This window comes from Rhinopithecus roxellana, chromosome 12, assembly GCF_007565055.1.
Source record: "Rhinopithecus roxellana isolate Shanxi Qingling chromosome 12, ASM756505v1, whole genome shotgun sequence".
Lineage (NCBI taxonomy): Eukaryota > Metazoa > Chordata > Mammalia > Primates > Cercopithecidae > Rhinopithecus > Rhinopithecus roxellana.
The window spans coordinates 83185474-83207451 of record NC_044560.1 but is presented as its reverse complement, the minus strand read 5'-3'; the positions used below and the strand labels follow the sequence as shown (position 1 = coordinate 83207451).

The following is a 21978-nucleotide window of genomic DNA, read 5'->3' as shown; positions in this document are numbered from 1 at the left end:
TCAGTGTATACTGACAAGCTGCTATGAGTCAGGCTCTTTCACAAATGGTCTCTCATTTTTCCTTTTTTGTTTTTTTTTGAGACAAGTTCTCTCTCTGTTGCTCAGGCTGGAGTGCAATAGAATGATCATGGCTCACTGCACCCTCAACCTCCTGGGCTCAAGCGATCCTCCCACCTCAGCCTCCCAAAAAGCTGAAACTACAGGTGTGTGCCACCATGCCCAGCTAATTTTTAATTTTTTTTTTTTTTTTTTTTTTGAAGAGATGGAGTCTCTCTTTTTCTTTTTTTGAGACAGGGTCTTGGTCTGTTGCCCTAGGCTGGAGTGCTATGGCATGATCTTGGCTCACTGCAACCTCTCCCTCCCTGGTTCAGGTGATCCTCCCACCTCAGCCTTCTGAGTAGCTGGGACTACAGGCACATGCCACCAAACCTGGCTAATTTTTGTTTTTGTAGAGATGGGGTTTCGACCTGTTGCCCAGGCTGGTCTCGAACTTCTGGGCTCAAGCCATCCTCCCACCTTGGTCTCCCAAAGTTCTGAGATTATAGGCATGAGCCACTGTACCTGGCCTAGTCTCTTATTTTTAATATCAGGAAACTGAGGCTCAGAGAAGTGAAGTGATTAGTTCAAAGTGATGATTGATAATAGCTTAGTATTGACCAAGCACTGTTCTAATCTCATATTAGAGATGAGAACAGATGGGAAAGAAGGAATAATCTGAACAAAGCCAAACAGAAAGTTAGCAACAGTGGCAGATCTGCTAATAAAAGGTAGGCCTCTTGTTCCTGAGCTAGATCCTCTTCTACCATACTAGGCTGCCTGGGCCACAACTAAAGAAAAGAGCTGGGGCCGGGCGCAGTGGCTCATGCCTGTAATCACAGCACTTTGGGAGGCCGAGGCGGGTGGATCACGAGGTCAGGAGATCGAGACCATCCTGGCTAACATGGTGAAACCTCGTCTCTACTAAAAATACAAAAAATTAGCCGGGCATGGTGGCACGTACCTGTAATCCTAGCTATTTGGGAAGCTGAGGCAGGAGAATCGCTTGAACCCAGGAGGCAGAGGTTGCAGTGATCCGAGATGGCGCCACTGCACTCCAACCTGGGCGACAGAGCTAGACTCCATCTCAAAAAAAGAGGAAAAAAGAGAAAAAGAAAAGAGCTGGGGTTATTAAAGAGAGATACAGAGATGGAAGCCAGCTCTGGGCAATGTGGCGTCTGCCTGGGGATTTTGGAGTCATACTCCTGAAAGGATAGAGGAGATGTAACTACAAAGTTTCAGATTCTGAGACTGGAAAGAATTGAGTGGGAAGACATGGACTTGCTGCCCTTCCCATCACCCTTTCAGTTCCTGCCCTTGACTCTAACCTGGGTAAGGGATGCGACCATGGGTGACAATTTCCGTCAGCAGGATCCCAAAAGACCACACATCCGACTTGATGGTGAATGTCCCATAGTTAATGGCTTCTGGCGCTGTCCACTTAATGGGAAACTTGGCTCCTAAGGAGGAGGCAGAGTGAGGTCACCTGGGTCTGCTTGGCTAGACCCTGCAGGACCCAGATCACCCTTAAATCTCACACTTACCCTCCCTGGCTGTGTACTCATTGTCTTCAATGAGGCGTGCAAGGCCAAAGTCTGCAATCTTGCAGCTCAGGGTGTCAGACACCAGAATGTTGGCAGCCCGAAGGTCACGATGAATATAGTTCCGCTCTTCAATGAATGCCATGCCTTCTGCAATCTGCAGGACACACACAGATCAGCAATCCTGAGCCAGATGTCTTCACGCCACTGGCCTGTGCCCTTGCCCAGACCCTCCCCAGTCTCCTTACTTGGGCTGCCATGTCCAGGAGTTTGTTGATGGTCAACTTGATGCCTGAAGGGGTCTTGAGAAAATCCACTAGACTCCCTGTGGGCAGAAAGAAGAGTTGCTGGCCTAAGTTGCCCCAGGAGGAGGCCCCCAGACCCTTCTCCTCCAACTGGGAGTCTGGAAGTGTGTCTGACATGTGAAAAGGAAGAGTGAAGAGTGAGAATGGAGGAGTGTGTGTTCAGGGTAAGGATGCCCAGGATATGTGAAGGATTTTTTGCAGAGGGAGGGGCTAGGGTAGAGCATGCTGGGAGGGATCTGTAGGTTTTTCATCATCAATAAAGTAGAATTCAGACTCCTCAACTAGTATCCAAAGCTTGGCATGGGCGACACCGGTAGCTTCTTCTCTTTCCCTCACTCTGCCTTTGACTTCAAACACTTTAACAATTTTGAGATCCTGCACTCAGACTACTAGGCTGTCACCCCAAAGCCTCTTTATTTCATCTCTGCCTGCTAAAAAAAAATTCTACTTTTCTTTCATGGCCCAGTTAGACTGCCCCTCTAGGAAGCCTCTCTAGATCTTACCAGGCATAAACTGGATCATCATCTACACTCCCATGGGCATGCTGGAACTTTCCCATGGCACAAACTCTCGTTTCTCCAGTACCTGTAACTGGGGAACCTTGACAATAGGAATCTTGTTTCATCCATCCATGTTCCCAGTGCCCAGCCCAGAGTAAGAAACAATAACAATGTGCTGAATATATTGGATGGAATACAGAAAGAGGGGGTCTGGGGGTCTGAAGGACCACCTCTCTAATAGTGGAGGGCAGCTGGACATGAATGGAAGTTGCTAGGATGGAGTGAATGACCACTGGCCCTTCCCAAGAGATTAAAACCCTGTGAAAGGATGACAGCAACCTGAGTGTCCCCACTGTGAGTGCTGAACTAGTTACCAAAGACAAAGACCTCCCCCACACACAGCAAATACAGAGACATATATACTGCCATTCTTCCATTGTGTCCATGGCAGATGTTACTAATCATTCCCAGCACTCACTTCCAATGAACCTCAGAATCCTTCTCCAGTGCTACAAGCAACTACCAATCAAAGTCGATACACGTGATAGGCTGGGCATGGTGGCTCACACCTGTAATCCCAGCCCTTTGGGAGGCCGAGGCGGGAGGATCACCTGAGGTCAGGAGATCGACAGCAGCCTGGCCAACAAGGCAAAAACCTGTCTCTACTAAAAATACAAAAATTAGCCAGGCATGGTGGCACATGCTTGTGGTCCCAGCCACTTGGGAGTCTGAGGCATGAGAATCACTTGAACCCAGGAGGAGGAGGTTGAAGTGAGCTGAGATCGTGGCACTGCACTCCAGCCTGGAGGACAGAGTGAGACAAAAAAAAAAAAGATACACATGATATAATCTATTTGCCATTTCCCATTAGCCAATGAACAGCTTGTTTCTCTTCCTGAAAGAAGGATAGATCTTACACTCCCAAAGAATCAGAGACAGATAACAGCAACAAACCTATTGATCAGTTACTGTATAGTAGCCATTGTTTTGTGGTTTTTTGTGTTTTGTTTTTTTGAGACAAGGTCTCACTCTTTACCCAGGTTGGAGTGCAGTGGTGCAATCACAGCTCAGTGCAGCCTCAACCTCCTGGGCTCAAGTGGTCCTCCCACCTCAGCCTCCCAAGTAGCTGGGACTACAGGCATACACCACCATGCTCGGCTAATTTATAAAAATTTTTTGTAGGAATGAGGTCTCGCTATGTTGCACAGACTGGTCTTGAACTTCTGGGCTCAAGCGATCCACCCACCTTGGCCTCCCAAAGTGCTGAGGTTACAGGCTTGAGCCACTACACCTGGAAGTAGGCATAGTTCTTTTTTTTTTTTTTTTTGAGACCAAGTCTCACTCTGTCGCCCAGGCAGGAGTGCAGTGGTGCGATCTTGGCTCACTGTAAACTCCGCCACCTGGGTTCACGTCATTCTCCTGCCTCAGCCTCCTGAGTAGCTGGGACTACAAGTGCCCGCCACCGCGCCGGCTAATTTTTTGTATTTTTAGTAGAGATGGGGTTTCACTGTGTTAGCCAGGATGGTCTCGATCTCCTGACCTCATGATCCGCCCGCCTTGGCCTCCCAAAGTGTTGGGATTACAGGCGTGAGCCACCGCACCCGGCCTAAAGTAGGCATAGTTCTAACTGCTCTGTATGCATTAATTATTTCATCCTCACAAGACCCTGTGAGGAAGTTACTAATGCGTTATCATAGTAGGAAACCATGACAGAAAGAGGTGATGTAATTATCACAAAGCCATAAAATCATGAAGCCAGACTTCTGACCCAGGCAGTCAGATGCTAGAGGCCTTGATGAATACTCTGTATTATTTCTGGTGAGCCCATTTAGATTTCTGCTGTTATTCTTGGGGGAACTGAGCACCAGAGACAGTGCAGGCACTTGGTCTGTCACACAGCAAATCAGTGTGAACAAAACTGAGGCTAGAAACTCGTATTCCTCTTCCTGGGGCTCTCACTCTGTCCAGTATCAGACCAAGAGGGGTGCGGGGTGGGGGGGCTCACTCAGAACTGAAAAAGAGGGCTTCCAGGGCAGATCTGCCCTCCCAAAGCTCAGGGGCAGAAGGGAGAGAAACAGGGCTAGGGACCCATTTGCTTTCTGAGATCAAGCATCCTGAGATCAAGGTAGGGCTTTGAAGAAGGCAAACAGAATGGCAGGTCAGGGCAGGTTGGGGTGAATGCTCTTCCCGAACATTCTTGCCACCTTAGGCTCACCCCCAGACAGGATCAGAGGATATACTTTTTCTCATGCCTGGAGGTGAGTCTTTTTTTTTTTTTTTTGAGATGGAGTCTTGCTCAGTCACCCAGGCTGGAGTGCGGGTGGCACGATCTTGGCTCACTGCAAGCTCTGCCTCCCGTATTCACGCCTCAGCCTCCCGAGTAGCTGGGACTATACAGGTGCCCACCACCATGCCTGGCTAATTTTTTGTATTTTTTGGTAGAGACGGGGTTTCACCGTGTTAGCCAGGATGGTCTCGATCTCCTGACCTGGTGATCCGCCTGTCTCAGCCTCCCAAAGTGCTGGGATTACAGCCGTGAGTCACTGCGCCCAGCCTTTTTTTTTTTTTTTTTTTTTTTTTTTTTGAGACAGAGCTCTGTCACCCAGGCTGGAGTTCAGTGGCATGATCTTGGTTCACTGCAATTGCAACCTCAACCTCCCAGATTAAAGGGATTCTCCTACCTCAGCCTTCTGAGTAGCTGGGATTACAGGCATGCGCCACCACACCTGGCTGATTTTTGTATTTTTAGTAGAGACAGGGTTTCACCATGTTGGTCAGGCTGGTCTCGAACTCCTGACCTCGTAATCTGCTGGCCTTAGCCTCCCAAAGTGCTGGGATTACAGGTCTGAGCTACCCGCCCAGCTGGAGGTGAGTCTTTAGGGGCCAGGAAAGCTCAAGAAACCCTCCTTGCTTGAGCTTTGGGCCAGAAAAAAAGGTGTATTTTCACCCTCCGGCAGGGACAGCGGGGAGAGCAGTGTCCCCCGGCAGCCGACTCAGGCGGCACCCACCATTCTCCATGTATTCAGTGATGATGTAGATGGGCTCCTGGGTGACCACAGCGTAGAGCCGAACCAGCCGCTGGTGTTGCAGCTGCTTCATGAGGTTGGCCTCGGCCAGGAAGGCGTCCGGGGACATGCTACCCTGCTTCAAGCTCTTCACTGCTACCTTCGTGTGCCCGTTGTAGTACCCTGGGTCGGGGAAGGGAAGGAGTGGGAGAGTCGCCAGGCAGCTGTCCTGGGACTCTCACCACCTCAGCAGCCCCTCCCGTTCCCCTCTTCCCGGGCAGTCCTGGAGGCCACACTCACCCATCCACACCTCCCCGAACTGTCCAGCCCCCAGCCGCTCCACCAACTTCAGCGTCTCCCTGGGAACCTCCCACTCATCCTCCCACCACGGCTTCTGGGGCTTCTGGGTCTGGCAGGGGCGGCTCAGCCGTGTGCACAGCCCATCTGAAGCATCTGCGAGGACAAGGGAGGGGTGAAGACTGTCAATATGGAAGGCCTCCTATTGACACCACCTCTCCCACTTCTCCAAGCCCCCATCTAGGTGAAGTGGACTAGCAGGGGGGTGTGGGGCTGTCACCCAAACACTTGGGTCCGTAGGGTCAGGTTCCACACCTCACCCACTGCGGGGAATGGAGGAGCGCATTGAAAGATGGATGGGGGACACCCGAGGGGGACTGAGGGGAGATAGGCTGATAGGGCACGGGGGAGGGGTCCTGCCGGGCTCACTGGTGTAATGGTGGACCAGTTCACGCAGGCCGGGAAAAGTGATTCGGGGGGAGATGTAGAAGCCACCGTTGTCCAGATTACGGATCTTGTAATGTTTCACCACCTCTCCCTGGTTCTGGTCGAAGTCCCGGACCGACAGTGAAAACGATCCTGAATGAATGAATGGATGGACAAAGGGACTAAAGAACGCAGTGAGTCTGGCGCAGCACCGCGCCCCCACTCGGGCTCACCCCTCGCGCCCCCCTCGGGCTCACCCCGCGTTCCCACCTCGGGCTCACCCTGCGCTCCCCCTCGGGCACACCCCGCGGCACCCCCGCGCCGGGTCGAGACCACTGCCCGCTCACCCGCGGTGCTCTCGCTCTCCCGGATGAGGAAGGAGCCGTGAGTGTTCCCGGGCGCCAGGAGCTGCCGCTCCGCGTCCTTGCGGCTCAGGTTCTTGAAGAACCAGCTGTGCAGGGCGGAAGCGAACGAAGGCTGTCGTCGGATCTTCCTCCGTGGCCCTCAAGCCTTCACCGCCACCCCAGGCCCACTCCCTGCTCCAGGATCCCTAGATCTGCTCCCACTCATCCCCACGACGGGTCCCCACTTACGGTTCGGGCTCCAGGCTGTTCGCCTTGGCCACAAAATTGAAGGGGATGAAGCCTTCCTGGCCCGTGGTCAGGGACTGCGCCTTCCACCACTCGCCGCTCCTGCGCCACGGAGGCAGATCAGTGTGGCTCGCTCAGCCGTCGACCTGAGACCCTCCCTTAAAGACCCCTCCACCCCTTAAGCCAGCCTCGCCGAACCCTGGCTCAGCAGTCCTGAGCCTTGAATTTTGTCCCAAGGGCGGCCACCCCAACCGGTGGCCTCAGGAGGGCTGCGGTCCCGGAGATCGCGCTCCCTCACGGACTCCGCCAGAGCAAGGTGGAGAGGGACTCACTGCTCCAGGATGCGGAGCTGTTCCCCCTTCTCAAAGCCCAGGTCTCCGTCGTGAGAGGGCTCATAGCTGTGCAGGGCGATAACCAGGTTGTCTGTAAAAACAAAGGGCATCAGGGAGAACTGGGCTGGGATGGGCAGAAAGCCTGGAGTTACAGGGTGGGGGACAAGGAAGGCAGGACCAGGGAGAGAGTAGGTGGGGGAGAGGTGGAAGCCAACAGCCAGGGATCGGCAGGCCTTGTCTTTCAGGCCCTACTGCCTGGGGTCACCTTGCAGTGGGGAGGCCGGCGGATTGGAGTCTTCATAGATGACCAGTGGGTCCCGCACCTCAGAGCCATTTCGGATGAGCAGCTGTGGAGTGGGGGATGATGGCGGGGTCAGAAAGCAGAAGACTGGGTCAGACTCTGGCCCCCTTCCCTCCTGCCCTGCTCTCAGTCTCTCCAGCCTGGTTGGGTGTTATCCCTGAGTCTACCAACTACTTGCTGTGTGATCTTAGGAGAGTCATTTCTTTCTCCTGGGTTGCATGCTCTACCCAACTCCCTCACCAAGGCCCTTGTCTCGCCTCTTACCGTGCCCTTGCCATCCAGTGGAACTATGGGATAATGGCAGTTCTCACACACATCGATGTTTTCCATCCAGTCATCTTCCGGGTGTGAGCTGCAGCCACAGCCCATGGTCCCTGAGGGAATGGAGAGGGGGCTGAAGGGGCTCCCCCAAGATCTGCTCCCCAACATCAGACATCATGGGGCCTTGCCCTGGAAAGTTCCAAAAGTACCTGAGATTGTGAGATCCTGGGATCTCCATTCACCAGCCACAGAAAAGCTAAAATAGGGGGTCCCAGCTCCAAACCGGTGCTCCCTCTGAGCCCTCAGGCTGCAAGTAAATTCACACAGGGCCCCTGAGCTCTAGCTCCACCCTCCCACCTGGGATGGGCAAACCGCCACAGGCACCTTTGTTAGTCTAGTTACCCACTTCCTGCCTCTGCCCCCTCCCTCTCCCTCTGCCGGCACCCTGTGTTGGGAGGATCACCTCCTAGAGATGACACACACTTTCCCAAGCCTGGGGGAGACCTGACGTATCAGACCCTCCCCTACTGGAGAGGTGTGCACGCCCCACCTACTATTATAATTCCCCTGTCTAGCTGAGGAGGCTGAGAAAGAGGCTTCTGCTCCCTAAGTCCACCATCAGGACCCCGCTGTTCCTCTCATACAGCCCCACAGTCACCTCACAGGGTTCCTTCAAACACGGGCGTGCTTCTCCTCAGCAGAAAACCCTCCAGTGAGTCTGTTGGCCGTAACTTTTTTGTTGTTGTTTATTTGCCTGTTTTAGCACTGGAAATTTTTTGTCTGATGAAATCAAGCAGAACTCCATAGATAAAACGATAAGTGTGGGCCTGTTTCGTCTGAAGCAGAATGGGGCCCTCACTTTGAAGCCCCCGGAGTCCCTGCAGCTCCTCCTTGTCTAGGGCTGCTCCTCAGAGCGCTTGGAAAGCGCTGTCCTCAAATAAAGTTTGATGTACCGTGCATTCCAGAACTTCAAGATCAAATCGACCTCCACAGTCCATTCTGCTACACACACATTCTCTCTCACACACACACTCACACGCACCCTATATATACACACACCCTACACACACACGCACTCTCACACACACACAGAGGCACCCCATCCCACCTCCACAGAGGCATCCACACACACTTTCACATACACACACACTCACCCCTCACAGGTACCCCCCACACTCACACACAGACTCACCCTCCCACACACAGGCACCCACACTCACACTCAATAAACACATACTCTCACCCCCCAGAAGTACCCCCCACACACACACACAGAGACTCACCCCCCACACACAGGCACCCACCCTCACACACACACATTCACACACACACCCTACACATACTCCCCACACACACAGGCACCCACACCCACAAACACACACACTCATCCACACACCCACACAGTCACACCCACAAACACACCCACATACACACACACACACACAGGCACCCACACCCACACACATGACCCCCCCCACACACACATTCCTCCCTCCCACACACACACATTCATATACACACACAGGCACCTCCACATACCCACACCCATGCACACACCCACACACTCACCCCCCACATACACTCACACACACGCACAGGCATCCCCTCCATACATACCCCCACACACCCACACTCACACACACACATTCACACACACACCCTACACATACTCCCCACACACACAGGCACCCACACCCACAAACACACACACTCATCCACACACCCACACAGTCACACCCACAAACACACACACACACAGGCACCCACACCCACACACATGACCCCCCCCCACACACACATTCCTCCCTCCCACACACACACATTCATATACACACACAGGCACCTCCACATACTCACCCACACCCATGCACACACCCACACAGTCACCCCCACATACACTCACACACACGCACAGGCATCCCCTCCATACATACCCCCACACACCCACACTCACACACACACACAAACACACCCACACACAGGCACCCCCACACACCTCCACACACAGCCTGTGTTCTGAACTGTTCTTGCCTTTCCCAGACACCCCATGCTATTTTCTTTTCTTTTTTTTTTTTTTTTTTTTTTGAGACAGAGTCTCGCTCTGTCTCCCAGGCTCGAGTGCAGTGGCCGGATCTCAGCTCACTGCAAGCTCCGCCTCCCGAGTTTACGCCATTCTCCTGCCTCAGATTCCCGAGTAACTGGGACTACAGGCGCCTGCCACCTTGCCCGGGTAGTTTTTTGTATTTTTTAGTAGAGACGGGGTTTCACCGTGTTAGCCAGGATATTCTCAATCTCCTGACCTCGTGATCCGCCCGTCTCGGCTTCCCAAAGTGCTGGGATTACAGACTTGAGCCACCGCGCCCGGCCGCTATTTTCTTACTTAATGCCTTTGTATTTGTGGATCCCCCTGCTTTGAAATGTGCCCTCTCTCTCTCTCTCTCTCTCTCTCTCTCTTTCTCTCTCTCTCTCGACAGGGTCTCCCTTCCTTGCCCAGGCTGAAGTGCAGTGGTGCAATCCCTTTAGACCCCCTGGGCTCAAGCAGTCTTCCCACCTCAACCTCCCCAGGAGCTAAGACTAAAGGTGCACACCATCATGCCCAGCTGATTATTTTTTGTAGAGATGAGGTCTCACTATGTTGCCCAGTCTAGTCTCGAACTCCTGGGCTCAAGCAATCCTCCTGCATTGGCTTCCCAAAATGCTAGGATTATAGGCATGCACCACTGAACCTAGTCGGCATGCTCTCTTTTGTCCACCTGCTGAATTCTAACTCAACCTTCAAGGCTCAGTTCAAATATTACCTTTTATTTTTTCTGCAACCCCTACCTTCCAGGTTCAAACAATTCTCCTCCCTCAGCCTCCTGATAACTGGGATTACAGGCATGCACCATCACGCTTGGCTAACTTGTATTTTTAGTAGAGGCAGGGTTTCACCATGTTGGCCAGGCTGGTCTCGAACTCCTGGCCTCAAGCAATCCTCCTGCCTCAGCCTCCCAAAGTGCTGGGATTACAGGCACCTAGCCTAAATATCACCTAGTCTGTGAAGACTTCCCAATGGTCTTTGCTTGCCTCTCACCCCAGTCTCTTGCAACATTCTATTCAGACCTCAATAATCAACTTAGGCACAGAGTTCCATGATTACTGATTCACGTGTCAGCCCGGGGTCCCACTGCCTCTCTCATACCTTTGATGAGAGTGGGGGTTCATCAAGAGCAGAAACTGTAGTTTATTTGTCTGAAAGCCTCCAGCACCCAAAATTAGTTAATAAATGTCAACTGGAACGTGGAGTGTTAATGCACAGAGTCTCCCATCTGCAAAGGTCTTAGAAACCAGCAAGCCTAATCTCCAATTTTAGTATTTGTTGATCAATTTTTGAGATAGTGTCTCACTCTTTTGCCCTGACTGCAGTGCAATGACCCAATCCTAACTCACTGGAACCTCAAACTCCTGGGCTCAAGTGATCCTCTAACCTCAGCTTCCTGGGTAGCTGGCACCACTGAGCCCAGGTGATTTTTTGTTTGTTCTAGAGATGGGGGTATTGCTATGTTGCCCGGACTGGTCTCAAACTCCTGGCCTCAAGTGATCCTTCCTCCTTGGCATCCCAAAGTGCTGGGATTACAGGCATGAGCTGCTATACCTGGCTAAACCTCTGATTTTAGATGAGCAAACTGAGGCCCACAGAGGTATGCTTAAAGTCACACAACCTATTTGGAGTAGAGCAAAGCTGGAGTTGCTGGCTGGGCGTGGTGGCTCACATCTGTAATCCCAGCACTTTGGGAGACTGAGGCAGTAGGATCATTCAAGCTCAGAAGTTCCAGACTAGCCTGGGCAACATAGTGAGACCTCATCTCTAGAAAAAAATCAAAAAATTAGCCAGGTGTGGTGGTGTACGCCTGTACTTCCAGCTACTCGGGAGGCTGAGGCAAAAGATCATTTGAGCCCAGGAGCTCAAGAGTGCGATGAGCTATGATTGTGCCACTGCACTCCAGCCTAGATAACAGAGCGAAAGCCTGTCTTAAAAAAAAAAAAAAAAAAAAAAGCCTGGACACGGTGGCTCACACCTGTAATCCCAGCACTTTGAGAGGCCAAGGTGGGCAGGTCACAAGAGATCAAGACTAGCCTGACCAACATGGTGAAACCCCGTCTCCACTAAAAATACAAAATTAGCTGCGCGTGGTGGCGTGTTCCTATAATCCCAGCTACTCAAGAGGCTGAGGCAGGAGAATTGCTTGAACCCGGCAGGTGGAGGTTGCAGTGAGCCTAGATCCTGCCACTGACACTGCACTCTGCACTCCAACTTGGGTGACAGAGACTGTGTCTAAAAAGAAAAAAGAGAGAGAGAGAGAGAGAATTCATGCTGGGTCTAAGTGGAAGCAGGGAGCAGTGGAAGTTTCTCATTAGCAAAACTCAGAAGACTGGCCCCAAAGTTAGAGACCTAAGTTCAAATAGCGGTTTTGATACTTCCTGTGTGACTTTGTGGAAATCATTCCTCCTAAGCCTCACTTTTCCTCTTCTGTCAAATGGGGCTCTTCATCCATTTCTCATAAGCTCACATAAATATTAGCTTAGTTTAGTGCTTAGAAACCTTTTCACCAGTGCACATTCTGTCCTACCAACTCTTGCTTTGGAAGGTGGAAGAATGGGACTGGGTAATTAACCTCCTTTGCTTTAGATTCTTGTTCTTTCTTTTTTCTTTTTTTAAAAGAGTCTCGGCCGGGCATGGTGGCTCATGCCTGTAATCCTAGGACTTCGGGAGGCTGAGGAGGGTGGATCATGAGGTCAGGAGTTCGAGACTAGCCTGGCCAACATGGTGAAACCCCGTCTCTACTAAAAATACAAAAATTAGCTGGGCGTGGTGGCGTGTTCCTATAATCCCAGCTACTCAAGAGGCTGAGGCAGGAGAATTGCTTGAACCAGGGAGGTGGAGGTAGCAGTGAGCCAAAATCGTGCCATTGCACTCCAGCCTAGGTGACAGAGCAAGACACCATCTCAAAAAAAAAAAAAAATAGAATCTTCCTCTGAGCCACTGTGCCTGGCCAAATCTTTGATTAAAATTTAAACTTGAGGTCAGGTGCAGTGACTCACACCTGTAATCCCAGCACTTTGAGAGGCTGAGGAGAGGATTGATTGAGCCCAGGAGTTTGAGACCAGCCTGGGCAATGTGTGACCCTTCCTCTATTCAAATTGTTTTTTAACTTGAAAATAAGAAAATTTGCATCTAAATGAGGTAGCCTAGTAGGTAAAAACTTCAAAATCATGAGGTCCATGTGGGGAAGAGGGTGTGTAGAACAGGAAATGGTAAAAGACATCTTGTCTTCACAAGAGTTTAGGAAACACTAATACAGTTCACCAGCCTCATTTTAAAACTAGGGAAGGCCGGGCGCGGTGGCTCACACCTGTAATCCCAGCACTTATAGGAGGCCGAGGTGGGCGGATTACGAGGTCGGGAGATGGAGACCACCCTGGCTAATGCAGTGAAACCCCGTCTCTACTAAAGAACACAAAAAATTAGCCGGGCGTAGTGGCAAGCGCCTATAGTCCCAGCTACTCGGGAGGCTGAGGCAGGAGAATGGCGTGAATCCAGGAGGCGGAGGTTGCAGTGAGCCGAGATTGTGCCACTGCACTCCAGCCTGGGCGACAGAGCAAGACTCTGTCTCAAAAAAATAAAATAAAATAAAAAATAAAACTAGGGAAAAAGAGAGGTTAAGTGATTGTCCCAATAACACACTGAGGGTTCCTGGCAGATGCAAAACTCAAATCAAAACCTTACATCCTTTTTTTTTTTTTTTTTTTTTAGGCGAGGTCTCACTATGTTGCCCAGGCTGGTCTCTAACTCCTGGGCTAAAGTGCTTCTCCCACCTCAGCCTCCAAGATAGCTGGGATTGCTGGCACATGCCTGGCTTGCCTCCTACATTCTTTATCAAGATCCTCTCCTCTACTTTTCACTCCCTGGGAAGTCTAAGGGTGGAGGGGGAGGGCTGAGAGGTCTAGGAGAATGTGAGACAGGAAGGCAGGTCTGACAGGGTAGGGTCCATTCCCCATCAAAAATTTGACCACTGTGCTGTTAACAAAGGTTTTTCTCTTCAAGACAATCCTTCCTCTACCTGGAATGCATGTTTCTGGTTATGTATTTACCTGACTGGTGAATGCAAGTCTGTGCATATGAAACCGTATGCAGTGAGCACTGTGTTTATGGGTGCATGTCTGTGGATCTGCAGGCGTCTGTGTGTGCAGAGGGATATATAACAGAATGAGACTATGAATAGCAGCAACTGTCCCTATGTAGGCATACATCTGTGGGTGTTATCCCCATCCTTCCGGTCTTCTTCTTCTTCTTTTTTTTTTTTTGAAACAGTGTCTTGCTCTGTCGCCCAGGCTGGAGTGCAGTGCAGTGGCACTGTCTCAGCTCACTGCAAACTCTGCCTCCTGGGCTCAAGGGATCCTCTTACCTCAGCCTCCTGAGTAGTGGGGACTGCAGGCCCATGCCACCAAGCCTGACTAATTTTTGTAGTTTTTGTAATGATGGGGTTTCACCATGTGGACCAGGCTGGTCTTGAATTCCTGGGCTCAAGTAACCTGCCACTTTGGCCTCCCAAAGTGCTGGGATTACAGGCGTGAGCCACCGTGCCCAGCCTTTTATTTTTACCTTTTTGTAGAGACAAGGTTTCATCATGTTGCCCAGGCTAGTCTCATACTCATGGGCTCAAGCAGTCCTCCCACCTCAGACTCCAAAAGTGTTGGGATTGCAGGCATGAACCACCATGCCCAGTCTAATTTTTATTTTATTTATTTATTTATTTTGAGACGAAGTCTTGCTCTGTCCCCCAGGCTGGAATGCAGTGGCACAATTACGGCTGACTGCAACCTCCGCATCCTGGATCAAGTAATTCTCCTGTTTCAGCCTCCCAAGTAGCTGAGATTACAGGTGCACACAACCATGCCCACTAATTTTTATTATTTTTACTAGAGACAGGGTTTCACCATGTTGGCCAGGTTGGTCTCAAACTCCCGACCTCAAGTGACCTGCCCACCTCGGCTTCCCAAAGTGTTGGGATGACAGGCATGAGCTACCAGACCTGGCCGGTAGCCTTTTTATAATCGTCACAAAATGTTCTGTGGACCACGGGTAGCCTGCAGTTTGACTGAGAATATTACATGCCCTAGTCAGAGGCAGCCTCGAATCTACGAAATTCTTACTCCTGACCTTGGATTCCTAAATTGCGAGAAAAGAATGTCCTGTTTCATTCACCCCAGAATCTGCCCTCATTGCTGGTTCTGGGAGCCCTGGGGATTCCTTTCATCTGGTGTTTTTTTTTTTTTTTTTTCCTTCTTCCACTTCTTTCTTTCAGACAATGAGAAATTTATATTAAGCTTTAATTTTGATTTTCTTTTTATTGACCTCATTTATTAACCTGGTTAGATCATGTTGACTACTCAGCAATCTTTGTCAAACTAAGACCAGAAGGAGTCTGGGCGTGGTGACTCACGGCTATAATCCCAGCACTTTGGGAGGCTGAGGCGGTAGGACTCCTTGAGCCCAGGGGTTCGAGAGACCAGCCTGACCAACATGGTGAAAACCCGTCTCTACTAAAAATACAATAATTAGCCAGGCGTACTAGGTGCATGCCTGTAACTCCCAGCTACTCAGGAGGCTGAGGCAGGAGAATTGCTTGAACCTGGGAGGCAGAGGTTGCAGTGAACTGAGATTGCGCCATTGCACTCAAGCCTGGGTGACAGAACTAGACGCCATCAAAAAAAAAAGAGAGAGATTCTCCTGCCACAGCTTCCCAAGTAGCTGGGATTACAGGCACGCACCACCACACTTGGCTAATTTTTGTATTTTTAGTAGAGATGAGGTTTCACCATGTTGGCCAGGCTGTTCTCGAAATCCAGACCTCAAGTGATTCACGTGCCTCGGCTTCCCAACTTGCTGAGATTACAGGCGTGAGCCATGGCGCCCGGCCATGCCCAGCTATATAATTAGTGGCCGGCGCCTGGCTACTGGGCACTGTGGCTCATGCCTGTAACCCCATCACTTTGGGAGGCCAAGGCAGGTGAATCACTTGAGGTCTGGATTTTGAGACCAGCCTGGCCAACATAGTGAATGAAACCCTATCTTTACTAAAAATACAAAAATTAGCTGGATGTGGGGTGTGGTGGCACACGACTGTAGTCCCAGCTACTTGGGAGGGTGAGGCAGGAGAATCTCTCTCTTTTTTTTTTTTTTTTTTTTTGATGGCGTCTAGTTCTGTCACCCAGGGTTGAGTACAAGGGCGCGATCTCAGTTCACTGCAACCTCCGCCTCCCAGGTTCAAGTGATTCTCCTGCCTCAGCCTCCTGAGTAGCTGGGACTGCAGGCATGCACCTACCAAGCCCAGCTAATTTTTGTATTTTTAGGAGAGACAGGGTTTCACCATGTTGGTCAGATTGGTCTCAAACTCCTGACCTCGTGATCTGCCCACCTGGCCTCCAAAGTGCTGAGATTACAAGTGTGAGCCACCATGCCCGGCCTTTTTTTTTTTTTTTTTGAGACAGGGGACAGAGTCTCACTGTGTCACCCAGGCTGGAGTGCAGTGACAATCTCGGCTCACTACAACCTCCAACTCCCAGGTTCAAGTGATTACCCTGCCTCAGCCTCCCAAGTAGCTGGGACTACAGTCGCGTGCCACCACGCCCAGCTAATTTTTGTATTTTTAGTAGAGACGGGGTTTCACTATGTTGGCCAGGCTGATCTTAAACTCCTGACTTCGTGATCCACCCTCCTTGGCCTCCCAAAGTGCTGGGATTACAGGCTTGAGCCACCATGCCTGGCCAGCAGGAGAATCTCTTGAACTGGGGAGGCAGAGGTTGCAGTGAGTGGAGATCACATCACTGCACTCCAGACTGCTCCGCAGAGTGAGACTCTGTCTCAAAAAAAAAAAAAAAAAAAAAATTAGCCAAGCATGATGGCATGATGGCGTGTGCCTGTAGTCCTAGCTTCCCAACGTGCTGAGAATTAGTAGAGGCTGAAGTGGGAGGATCGCTCAGCCCAGGAAGTCAAGGCTGAAGTGAGCCATGATTATACCACTGCACACCAGTCTGGGCGACGGGGGGACCCTGTCTCAAAAAAAGAAAAAATTAAATTAAATTAAAAATTTTTTAAGTTAACATTTTTTCTCCTCCAACTATAGACCCATTGATTTATTGAACATTTTGTCCAAAAGATGTGTCAGCTTCTAGGCTGAGTTTCTTGGGCCAATGTTTTACATCAAGAACAGGCAGGTGGTCAGAAGTAATGGCTCAAGCCAGTAATCTCAACATTTTGGAAGGCCAAAGTGGAAGGATCACTTGAGGCCAGGAGTTCAAGACCAGCCTGGGCAACATGGTGAGACCCCATCTCTACAAAAAAATACAAAAATTAACCAGGTGTAGTGGTGCACGCCTATAGTCCTAGCTACTCGGGAGGTTGAGGTAGGAGGATCGCTGGAGCCCAGGAGGTTGAGGTTGCAGTGAGCCAATATCGTACCACAGTACTCTAGCGTGGGGGAAACAGCAAGAACCTGTCTCAAACAAAACAAAACAAACAAAGCAACGCAAAATACAGCAGACAAGACTGTACTTCCTTCAGGGGTCATTTCTATAGTTCAGTTTCTCTGAACATGTAGAACACAAAAAGTAAAAAAGAAAAAAGAACAAGCAGGCTATTCTACTGTTGTACTCTGGACCACCTTGTGGCAAAATCTGTCAGAAATCACTTAAAATGGCCAGGCCTGGAGGCTCACACTTATAATCCTACGGCCAAGATGGGAAAATCACTTGAACTCAGAAGTTCAAGGCCAGCCTGGGCAACATAGTGAGACCTTGTCTCTGTAAAAATAAAAATAAAAGGCCGGGTGCGGTGACTCACTCCTATAACCCCAAAACTCTGGGAGGCTGAGGCGGGTGGATCACAAGGTCAAGAGATTGAGACCATTCTGGCCAACATGGCGAAATCCTGTCTCTACTAAAAATACGAAAAATTAGCTGGACGTGGTGGTGCGTGCCTGTAGTCCCAGCTACTCAGGAGGTTGAGGCAGGAGAACTGCTTAAATCCGGGACTGCATTCCAGCCTGGCGACAGAGCGACACTCCCTCCAAAAATAAAATAAAATAAAGGCTGGGCACGGTGGCTCACGCCTGTAATCCCAGCACTTTGGGAGGCTGAGGCGGGCAGATCACGAGGTCAAGAGATCAAGACCATCCTGGCTAATATGGTGAAACCCCGTCTCTACTAAAAATACAAAAAATTAGCCGGGTGTGGTGGTGGGCGCCTGTAGTCCCTGCTACTCAGGAGGCTGAGGCAGGAGAATGGCGTGAACCCGGAAGGCAGCACTTGCAGTGAGCCGAGATCACGCCACTGCCCTCCAGCCTGGGCTACAGAGTGAGACTCCATCTCAAAATAAATAAATAAATAAATAAATAAATAAATAAATAAATAAATATAAAAATAAAAATAAAAATAAAAATAAAATTTTAGCCGGGCGCGGTGGCTCAAGCCTGTAATCCCAGCACTTTGGGAGGCCGAGACGGGTGGATCACGAGGTCAGGAGATCGAGACCATCCTGGCTAATATGGTGAAACCCCGTCTCTACTAAAAAAATACAAAAAACTAGCCGGGCGAGGTGGCGGGTGCCTGTAGTCCCAGCTACTCGGGAGGCTGAGGCAGGAGAATGGTGTAAACCCGGGAGGCGGAGCTTGCAGTGAGCTGAGATCCAGCCACTGCACTCGAGCCTGGGCAACAGAGCGAGACTCTGTCTCAAAAAAAAAAAAAAATAAAATAAAATAAAATAAAAATTTTAAAAATGTATCATTTACAACATTTTCTTGGCCTTTGCCCCTGACCCAGACTTGATTAATGACAAAGCTGTCCATGTTCAATAAAGAGACTTAGCTATTCATGCCCACATAGAACCCTCATCACAATATCAAGCAATATCAAGAATCAGGGCTAGCAGGAATGGTAAATAATTTTTATTTTATTTTACTTTATTTTATTTTGAGACAGGGTCTTTTCCTCTTGCTGTCTTGCTCTCCTGTGCCACTGGAGTGCAGTGGCACAATCACAGCTCACTGAAGCCTCGACCTCCTGGGCTCAAGCGATCCTCGCACCTCAGCCTCCCGAGTAGCTGGGACTACAGGCATGTGCCACCACGCCCGGCTATTATTATTATTATTATTATTATTATTATTATTATTGAGATGAAGTCTCACTCTGTCACCCAGGCTGTAGTGCAGTGGCACGATCTCAGCTCACTGCAACCTCTGCCTCCCAGGTTCAAGCAATTCTCCTGCCTCAGCCTCCCAAGGAGCTGGGACTACAGGCGCCCGCCACCATACCCGGCTAATGTTTTTATTGTTAGTAAAGACAGGGTTTCACCATATTGGCCAGGGTAGTCTAGAACTCCTGGCCTCAAGTGATCTGCCTGCATTGGCCTCCCAAAGTGCGGGATTACGGGTGTGGTGTCAGCCACCGCACCCAGCCTCCAGCTTTTTTTTTTTTTTTCTTTTTCTTTTATCACCTGAGAAGCTGTGAATGAGAGGGACTATTTTTATATTTTTTGAATTTTTGTAGAGACAGGGTTTTGCGGTGTTGCTCAGGTTAGTCTCAAACTCCTGAGCTTAAGCAATCACTGCCTCAGCCCCCTAAAGTGCTGGGATTACAGGCATAGGCTACTGTGCCCCGTCAGTAATTAATTTCTAGTGGGTAGATCAGGGATGTGTCCTGGGCTACCTCCTTTTTCATATTTTTTAAAATATATAATACTTTTTTTTTTTTGAGATGGTATCTCACTCTGTCGCCCAGACTGGAGTGTAGTGACACAATCACGGCTCACTGCAGCCTTTACCTCCCAAAGCTCAGGTGATCCTCCCACCTCAGCCTCCTGAGTAGTTGGCACGATAGGTGGGCAACACCATGCCTGGATAATTTTTGTATTTTTAGTAGGAACAGGGTCTCATCATGTCACGCAGGCTGGGTTTTGTACTTTTTTTTTTTTTTGAGACGGAGTCTCGCACTGTTGCCCAGGCTGGAGTGCAGTGGCGTGATCTCAGCTCACTGCAACCTCCACCTCCCAGGTTCAAGTGATTCTCCTGCCTCAGCCTCCCAAGTAGCTGGGATTACAGGCACCCGCCACCACGCCCAGCTAATTTTTTGTATTTTTAGTAGAGATGTGTTTTTTTAGTAGAAACTAATTTTAGTTTCACTATGTTGGCCAGGCTGGTCTCGAACTTCTGATGTTGTGATCCACCTGCCTCTGCCTCCCAAAGTGCTGGGATTACAGGTGTGAGCCACTGGGCCCGGCCTGGTTTTTTGTTGTTGTTGTTGTTGTTTTTGAGATGGAGTCTCGCTCTGTCACCCAGGCTGGAGTGCAGTGGCACGATCTTGGCTCACTGCAACCTCCACCTCCCAGGTTCACACCATTCTCCTGCCTCCTGAGTAGCTGGGACTACAGGCACCCACCACCACACCCGGCTAATTTTTTGTATTTTCGGTAGAGACGGAGTTTCACCGTGTTAGCCAGGATGGTCTCGATCTCCTGACCTCGTGATGCACCCCCCCTCGGCCTCCCAAAGTGCTGGGATTACAGGCTTGAGCCACCACGCCCCGCCTGTTTTTTTTTTTTTTTTTTTTGAGACGGAGTCTCGCTCTGTCGCCCAGGCTGGAGTGCAGTGGCCGGATCTCAGCTCACTGCAAGCTCTGCCTCCCGGGTTCACGCCATTCTCCTGCCTCAGCCTCCGGAGTAGCTGGGACTACAGGCGCCCGCCAGGTCGCCCGGCTAGTTTTTTGTATTTTTAGTAGAGACGGGGTTTCACCATGGGGCCAGGATGGTCTTGATCTCCTGACCTCGTGATCCACCCGTCTCGGCCTCCCAAAGTGCTGGGATTACAGGCTTGAGCCACCGCGCCCGGCCTTTTTTTTTTTTTTTTAAGAGATGGAGTCTCACATCTCACTCTGTCACCCAGGCTGGAGTAGTTCAGCACATGATCGTAGCTCACTGCAGCCTGAAACTTCTGGCCTCAAGCAATCCTCCCATCTCAGCCTCCCGAATAGCTGGGATTACAGGCACGAGCCACTGCACCTGACTTTAATTCCTCTCTCTCTCTCTCTTTTTTTTTTCTTTTAGAGATGGGATCTCACTCTATTGCCCAGGCTGGAGTGTGGCAGCATGATCATGGCTCACTGCAGCCTCAACCTCCTGGGCTCAAGTGATCCTCCCACCTCAGCCTCCTGAGTAGCTGGGACCACAGGTACACACCACCAAACCCACTTAATTTTTTTATTTTTTGTAAAGATGGAGTCTGCCTATGTTCCCCAGGCTGGTCTTGAACTCCTGGCTCAAGCAGTCCCCTTGCTTTGGCCTCCCAAAATGCTGTGATTATGGGTGCAAGCCACCATGCCTGGCTTAATACCTTTTTTGAATGAACTCTGTAGCTTCTTGACACAGAGAACAACAACAACAACAACAAAAGCCTTATTTTATATGCAAACAAAATGTATTTGTCTTGAACATAGAACTGATCTGCTAGTCAAGTATCGCTATAAATAAGGGATATAGAGCAATTATTCTAATTGGTATTTTAGTAGAAGTCCCCCAACTAGTAACATGAATGTACCTGACAATCCCTTTTACTGAGTCCCCTCCTTTAGGTACCTTGGTGTGCTTCTTGCACCATGGGAGTTTTATTAGGATGGAGCCTTACTTACAGCTTGGCAATGCACACTGCTTTATGAAAGTTTCTGGGAGTCTGGCAGTTATGGAAGCTCAGTTCACCATGTCCATGCCATGGCAACCCAAGTTCAATCCCAGGTTCTCCCAATCACTTGCTGGCAGAAGGGCACCAGGCATGGTGGTTCATGCCTATAATCCCAGCACTTTGGGAGGCTGAGGTGGGCAGACAGATACTTGAGCCCAGGAGTTTGAGACCAGCCTGGGCAACATGGCAAAACCCCATCGGTACAAAAATAAATACAAAAATTAACCAGACTTGATGTCCCATGCTTGTGGTCCCAAGCACAAGCCAAGATTGGTTAGCCAAGACTGAGCCACTACCCTCCAGCCTAGGTGACAGAGCGAGACCTTGTCTCAAAAACAAAACAAAAAAAACAAAACAAAAAAACAAAAAAAAACAAGACTTACTGGCAGAAGGCTGTTGGGCAGGTTGCTAAACCTCTGTACTTCCCTCAGTTCCTTCATCAGCAAAACGATGACAAAAATAAGACTTGCATCTAAGGCTGGCTGTGGTGAGCATTATACGTGATATATAGATGATCTCATAAAATAAAATTTTTAACATAGTGCTTGCTACATAGACACTGGCCTTAAACATCTTTCAGGCTAAAATGATTGATCATTTTCATTTTCCTTCATG

The 21978-nt window shown here is 50.0% G+C and overlaps 1 protein-coding gene across 3 annotated transcripts in view; it reads right to left on the bottom strand.

The window, feature by feature from the left end:
- The window catches only part of LCK (LCK proto-oncogene, Src family tyrosine kinase), a 34244-nt gene that overhangs the window by 4882 nt on the left and 7384 nt on the right, over positions 1-21978 (bottom strand). For 2 of the 3 annotated variants that reach the window (XM_030912927.1, XM_010354047.2), the window contains exons 2-12: positions 7598-7707; positions 7298-7379; positions 7033-7123; positions 6704-6802; positions 6458-6561; positions 6114-6263; positions 5688-5840; positions 5391-5570; positions 1826-1902; positions 1581-1734; positions 1365-1496 (exon numbers count right to left, since the gene is read on the bottom strand). In XM_030912927.1, the coding sequence (XP_030768787.1) occupies positions 1365-1496; positions 1581-1734; positions 1826-1902; positions 5391-5570; positions 5688-5840; positions 6114-6263; positions 6458-6561; positions 6704-6802; positions 7033-7123; positions 7298-7379; positions 7598-7707 (1332 nt within the window). Of the gene's footprint in view, positions 1-1364; positions 1497-1580; positions 1735-1825; positions 1903-5390; positions 5571-5687; positions 5841-6113; positions 6264-6457; positions 6562-6703; positions 6803-7032; positions 7124-7297; positions 7380-7597; positions 7708-7803; positions 7920-21978 lie in introns of those variants that run through there. The other variant, XM_030912928.1, reaches the window with a different exon arrangement.